Source organism: Rhincodon typus, chromosome 45, assembly GCF_021869965.1.
Source record: "Rhincodon typus isolate 14 chromosome 45, sRhiTyp1.1, whole genome shotgun sequence".
NCBI lineage: Eukaryota > Metazoa > Chordata > Chondrichthyes > Orectolobiformes > Rhincodontidae > Rhincodon > Rhincodon typus.
This window is the reverse complement of record NC_063376.1, coordinates 603,505-609,255: the sequence shown is the minus strand read 5'-3', so window position 1 is coordinate 609,255 and position 5,751 is coordinate 603,505. Positions and strand designations below refer to the sequence as shown.

The 5,751-nt window shown below is 46.7% G+C and overlaps 1 protein-coding gene across 1 annotated transcript in view; it reads right to left on the bottom strand.

Moving 5' to 3' along the window:
- The window catches only part of srrt (serrate RNA effector molecule homolog (Arabidopsis)), a 36,522-nt gene that overhangs the window by 20,171 nt on the left and 10,600 nt on the right, over positions 1-5,751 (bottom strand). The window contains exons 5-10 of the mRNA XM_048620012.1: positions 5,314-5,474; positions 5,036-5,197; positions 3,435-3,567; positions 2,516-2,554; positions 1,091-1,254; positions 195-256 (exon numbers count right to left, since the gene is read on the bottom strand). Coding sequence (XP_048475969.1) covers positions 195-256; positions 1,091-1,254; positions 2,516-2,554; positions 3,435-3,567; positions 5,036-5,197; positions 5,314-5,474 — 721 coding nt within the window. The remainder of the gene's footprint in view (positions 1-194; positions 257-1,090; positions 1,255-2,515; positions 2,555-3,434; positions 3,568-5,035; positions 5,198-5,313; positions 5,475-5,751) is intronic.

Genomic DNA, 5,751 nt, shown 5'->3' with positions numbered 1-5,751 from the left:
CAGCGCTGAGGGAGCGCCGCACCGTCGGAGGGTCAGCGCTGAGGGAGTGCCGCACCGTCGGAGGGTCAGCGCTGAGGGTGCACTCAGTTAACATTTTAAACCAAGGACTTTTCCTACACAGCTTCATTTCACACTAAACCACTTTCAATACACGCTCTTTCAATGGCCCTTCACAGACTATGCTTTGGACTTACCTGCGCTCTGGCTGTGGGTCAGATAATGCGACTCTCATGAAGCCAGGAAATCTTTTACAGAGCTGAAGAAAAATAAAGTTAGTTCTTAACATGTATTAAAATTAGCATCCTGAAAGTCGCATAAATGCACTAACAAATTATCTCAGCGATGGAAGAAAACATTAAGATTTACTGGATATTCTCCAACGGTCAGTGATGGATACAGCACTCTTTCCAATGTTTCCAAATTACCCAGACTCGGGTATACACAGCAGCATTGTACGGTTTGACGATAATATGAAATTTGGTAACAAACCAGAGAGTGATGAGGATAGTTGCTGCTTCAAGACGGCAGAAAGATGAAATGTTGCAGCTGGAGTTTAACGTTGAGGCGAGTGATGTACTTTGAGTGCACGAAGATGGAAAGACATTACGGCAGAAATGGCAAGATTCAGAAAATCATAAAAGGGCAGTGAGACATTAGTAAATAAAAAGAGAAATTGCTGGAGAAGCTTAGCAGGTCTGGCTTCACCTGTGAAGAGAAATCAGAGTTAACAGGTCAGGCCGAATGAGCTTTCCTCAGTACGATTTGGAGGAAGGGTCACTCATCCCGTAACACTGACTCTCCAGTGAGATGTTACTATTCATTTACATAAGTCCTGCCAGGCTCAGTAGATACTGTGGTCAGGAAATCATAGGGGTCTCGTCAATGTCTAAATAAAGAAACAGAATATATAAACAAAAGGATCACGCCAGTACATAGCTTTACTCAGTATCTAACCCTGTGCTGTCCCTGTCCTGGGAGTGTTTGATGGGGGACAGTGTAAAGGAGGCTTCACTCTGTGTCTCTCCTGACCCATGTTGCTTGTTTCCACAGATCAGCTGTATCCAGTAAATGGGAGACGTCCTGAACTTACCGATATGATTTCAGCCTTAGAGATATTTGGAGCTATGCTCCTCATGAAGAGTGAGCAGGTTTTGTGAAGCGGCCGAGGTTTCGGGGTGATCTCAATCTCTTTCTTTTCCTCCTTGGGTTTTTCCTTCTGTTTCTCCTCTTCCTTGTTCTCTGGCTTTGGCTCCTCTGTACAGCAAGGAGACAGTGTCAGCATTCCAACACCAGGGGCCAGTGATGCCTTCCATTTGATCGTCCACACACCACACCTCAAGCCCTCTACCCAGATCCACCTCAGTCAGCCCCCGATACTCCAGGGTTGAGATTAGAGCCGTTGATGGAATGCAGCCCTCAGAAAGAGGGTGCTCACAGCCTACCTGCTACTCTAACAGACATGAATCATTATCAGAGTCATACAGAAACAGACCCAACTCGTCCATGCTGACCACATATCCTAAACTCATCTACTCCCATTTGCCAGCATTTGGCCCATATCCCTCTAAACCCTTCCTATTCATATACCCATCCAGATGCCTTTTAAATGTTGTAATTGTACCAGCCTCCACCACTTCCTCTGGCAGCTCATTCCATACACGCACCACCCTCTGTGTGAAAACGTTAGCCCTCAGGTCCCTTTTAAATCTTTCCCCTCTCACCTTAAACCTATGCCACTCTAGTTTTGGACTCCCCTACCCTTGGGGAAAAGACCTTGGCTATTCATCCTACCCATGCTCATGATTTTATAAAACCTCTATAAGGTCACTCCTCAGCCCCCGACACTCCAGGGAAAATAGCCCCAGCCTACTCAATCTCTCCCTGTAGCTCAAACCCTCCAACCCCGGCAACATCCTTGTAAATCTTTTTTGAAATGGACACCAATTATTTTTTACACATTCCTTGACTTAAACAAATTCAGGAATTTAATAGGGGTGATCAGCTAACAAAGAAAAAAATCTATTGGGTTTCTATCACTGATCCATAAGAGGACAGCTGTTCCAAACTCAGTGATACTTAGGTTTGAATTTTCTTAATACAGCAGAGGCAGGAAAAGAGGTGATTAGACGCAAATATGCCCCTCCAAGAGGTGTGACTTGTTTTCTGGCATGGTTCTGATGTGTGGTCAATTTTGGAGTGGAACGACGTCATGGGAAGTGCCTAAAAATGACAGGTCTGCCATTTGGCTCACTTTATTAGCTTGTTGAAGAGTAGTTTGCAGCTTTTGAAAGGAGACATGGGAAATAGGGAGGGTCAATAATCTGTACCTGAGGAGTGACATAGAAGCAGGGAGCCAATCGTGACCCTAGGATAGTCATTGCATGAGAGATGGAAAGCAGGGAGACCAGAATTGCACAAAGTATTCCAAAGGGGCCTAACCAATGTCCTGTACGGCCACAACATGACCCTCCCAACTCCTACCCTGACCTCAGGCTGGTAATACAGAGGGACCTACCTTCTTTCTGGTTCTTCTCACCCTCTCCTTTCAGCTTGCCTGTGTGAAGATACAGACAGGAAATCAGAGACGTTAACACACAGAAGGCAACTGCGCAAACATGTACAAACAGAGGGGAGCCTGTGATTTAAACACAAAAGAGTTTCTGGGTGGGGGGGGCAGTTCAATAACTCGTATTGTTCCTGGAGAGAAATGAAAACACCTGAAAAGTTTGGAGAGGTTGGGCTAGCATCTGCACAGTTACAACAGGCAGCTCGACTGAAAGATACAAACTACTCAAGGATCTTAACAGGGTGAATCTGGAGCAGATGGCTTCCCCTTGTGGGGTAACGTTGTTCTCGAGGGTGGGGGGGGGGGGTCATTGTTTAAAAGGCAAGGGTCACCCTTTTAAACCAGAGATGAGGAGAACTTTCTTCTCAGTCACAGTCTCGGAAACTGTCTGCTTCCTGCCTCTTTTGAGAAAGAGGCTTTGAATCACATTAAGGCAGAGGGGGTTAGATTATTGGTAAGCAAAGGGGTGAAAGGTCATCAGGGCAGTAAAGGATTATCATGGGGGATATAAAAGGTTACTGGGGGTAGAACATTATCTGGTATTAAAGGTTATCGGGGTGGGGTGTGAAAGGTTATTGGAGCAGTAAAGGATTGTTGGGGTGGGCATGCAAAAGGTTATTGGGGAGGCGGTAGGCAAAGAGGAGTAATCAGATCAGCCATGATCTTACTGAATGGTGGGGCAGGCCCGAGGGGGGCGAGGGGCATACTCCTGCTCCTGGTTCACATGTATTTTGTATCCTTGATGGTACATCAGCCTATGGAAGGATAAAACATACCCAGAGACTGGCTTGGGGCCACTCAGGACTGTTGTAATGTTACCCCTGCCATTCCTGCTGGCAGAAACTGCCTCAGTAACACTCTCCACTACCTGAACCGTCTTCCTCAGTCCTTTCCCCAGCTGTCAGGGCCACTTCACATTCCGATTCCGAGTCAGAGGCCGTGGCATCGTCCTCGTCATAACTGTCATCGCCGCTGCGTTTCCTCTTTCGCTTCTTCACAGCCTGAAAAATAACATGGCAAAGTCTGTCACTCAATGGGTAAGTGCCCAGACTGAGCTGGGGAATGGAAACCCAGCTGTCAAAGCAGCCTGCTTGGAGGGAAGGTCTTATGAGGAAAGGCTGAGGGACTTGAGGCTGTTTTCGTTAGAGAGAAGAAGGTTATGAAGTGACTTAATAGAGACATACAAGATGATCAGAGGATTAGATGGGGTGGACAGTGAGAGCCTTTTTCCTCGGATGGTGATGGCTAGCACGAGGGGACATAGCTTTAAATTGAGGGATGATAGATATAGGACAGATGTCAGAGGTAGGTTCTTTACTCAGAGAGTAGTAAGGGCGTGGAATGCCCTGCCTGCAACAGTAGTAGACTCGCCAACTTTAAGGGCATTTAAATGGTCATTGGATAAACATATGGATGATAATGGAGTAGTGTAGGTTAGCTGGGCTTCAGATTGGTTTCACAGGTCGGCGCAACATCGAGGGCCGAAGGGCCTGTACTGCGCTGTAATGTTCTATGTTCTATGCTGACAACGGCTGGTTCATAGAGCCATCTGTCCTCAGTCTGGGACTGTCCTGGACACATCAGGCTCAATCCTGAAGGGAACACAGGGATGGAATATCAGAGGAATTGATTGAGGCAGCTCCTTGCTGCTGGTCACAGTCCACAGCAAAGGAGCCTCAAACTCTTCAAATCAGACCATTCAGAAGACTGGTCAGGAAACAATTATTAATATAATTTTTTTTTATTTATTCACAGGATGTGAGCATCTCTGGCTAGGTCAGCATTTATTGCCTATTCCTAGTTGCCCAGAGGCTGGTTAAGAATCAGTCACATTGCTGTGGGTCTCGAATCACATTGGCTAGACCAGTTAAGGATGACAGTGGTTTTGTGGTCACTGTCTGATTCTTAATTTCAGATTTTTTTTGTTACTGGCATTGAGCAAAAAGCAGGAAATTGGCCTAATTTCTGCTCCTTACAGAAATGGTAAAAATGTGAAACTCCCTCCCGGTCAATGAGCAGATGCTGGTGCAATTGATCACACTAAAACAGAGATCAAGACAATTTTGACTGCAGTATTAATGAAAGCAGAGATAAATTGACAAAGTGTGATGACAGAGTTTGGTGCAGATCCAACATGATCTCGTGGAACGGCAGAATAGACTCAAAGGGCTGAATGGTTTGTTCAGCGAGCAGAGCTCAGTCAGGACGGTAACCTGTGAATCAGCCGAGATCCCCTGCTCCAGATGAGCAGCTCCCTCCAAAACACAGCGACAAGATTCTGCGAGACAATGCAGGAAATCCCAAAGAACTCCGCGCACCCAGAGAGGCATGGTTGACCCAGTCCAACTTGGGCCAGGGCTGTGCTTAGCCCTCGATGGAATTTTCCTCCCCCGCCACCTCATGCACACCTCTGTTAGAGAGTGAGAACAGCACATTATTACAACCAGCAGTAACTAAAGGAAAACCCACTTTCACAGGGACTGGGCTTTCTTTGGCTGGCTGAGGCTGATCAATGTCATCCTTATCATCCCCTTCTTCTCCCTTCTCTTCCTCCTCTTCTCCTGGCGACTCTTTCGATTTACTGTCTTCTTTGTCCTTCTTCTCTTCCTCGGCTGGCTGAGTATTTTCTGCCTGAGGAAGGAAGGGAAGCAGGTTACATGAGGTCCAAGCTACATTTTATAACCAATACCTTGCAACACATCACACACGCAGCCCCCAACCACCAAGAATAACAAAACCACTGCAACCTTTTTGCTGTCATCTTCCTTCTCGACCATCTTCTTGTCATTATCCACGAGCCGCCCTTCTTCCTTCTTTCCAGGTTCCAATTTTTCTGCCTTTTCCTCTTCATCCTCCAGCTCCAGAATTTTCACGTCATTTTCTGTCCCACCTTCCATCTTTATGACAGCTGCCAGGCAGGAGAAAGCAAGCAGATGTTCAAAAATGGCTGCAATTGGAGGCATGGTGGGTGTGTGTGTGAGAGAGTGAGCGCGCATGAGAGACAGCGTGAGAGAGTGCGCGGGAGGGGGTGACTGCGTGTGAGAGAGAGTATATGACAGTATGCGTGATAGGGTGTACGTCCGTGAGAGAGAGAGTGAGTGCTCGTGAGTGTGTGAGAGAAAGAATGTGACAGTGAGTGACTGTGTGTAAGAGCGACTGTGTGTAAGAGCGACTGTGTGTAAGAG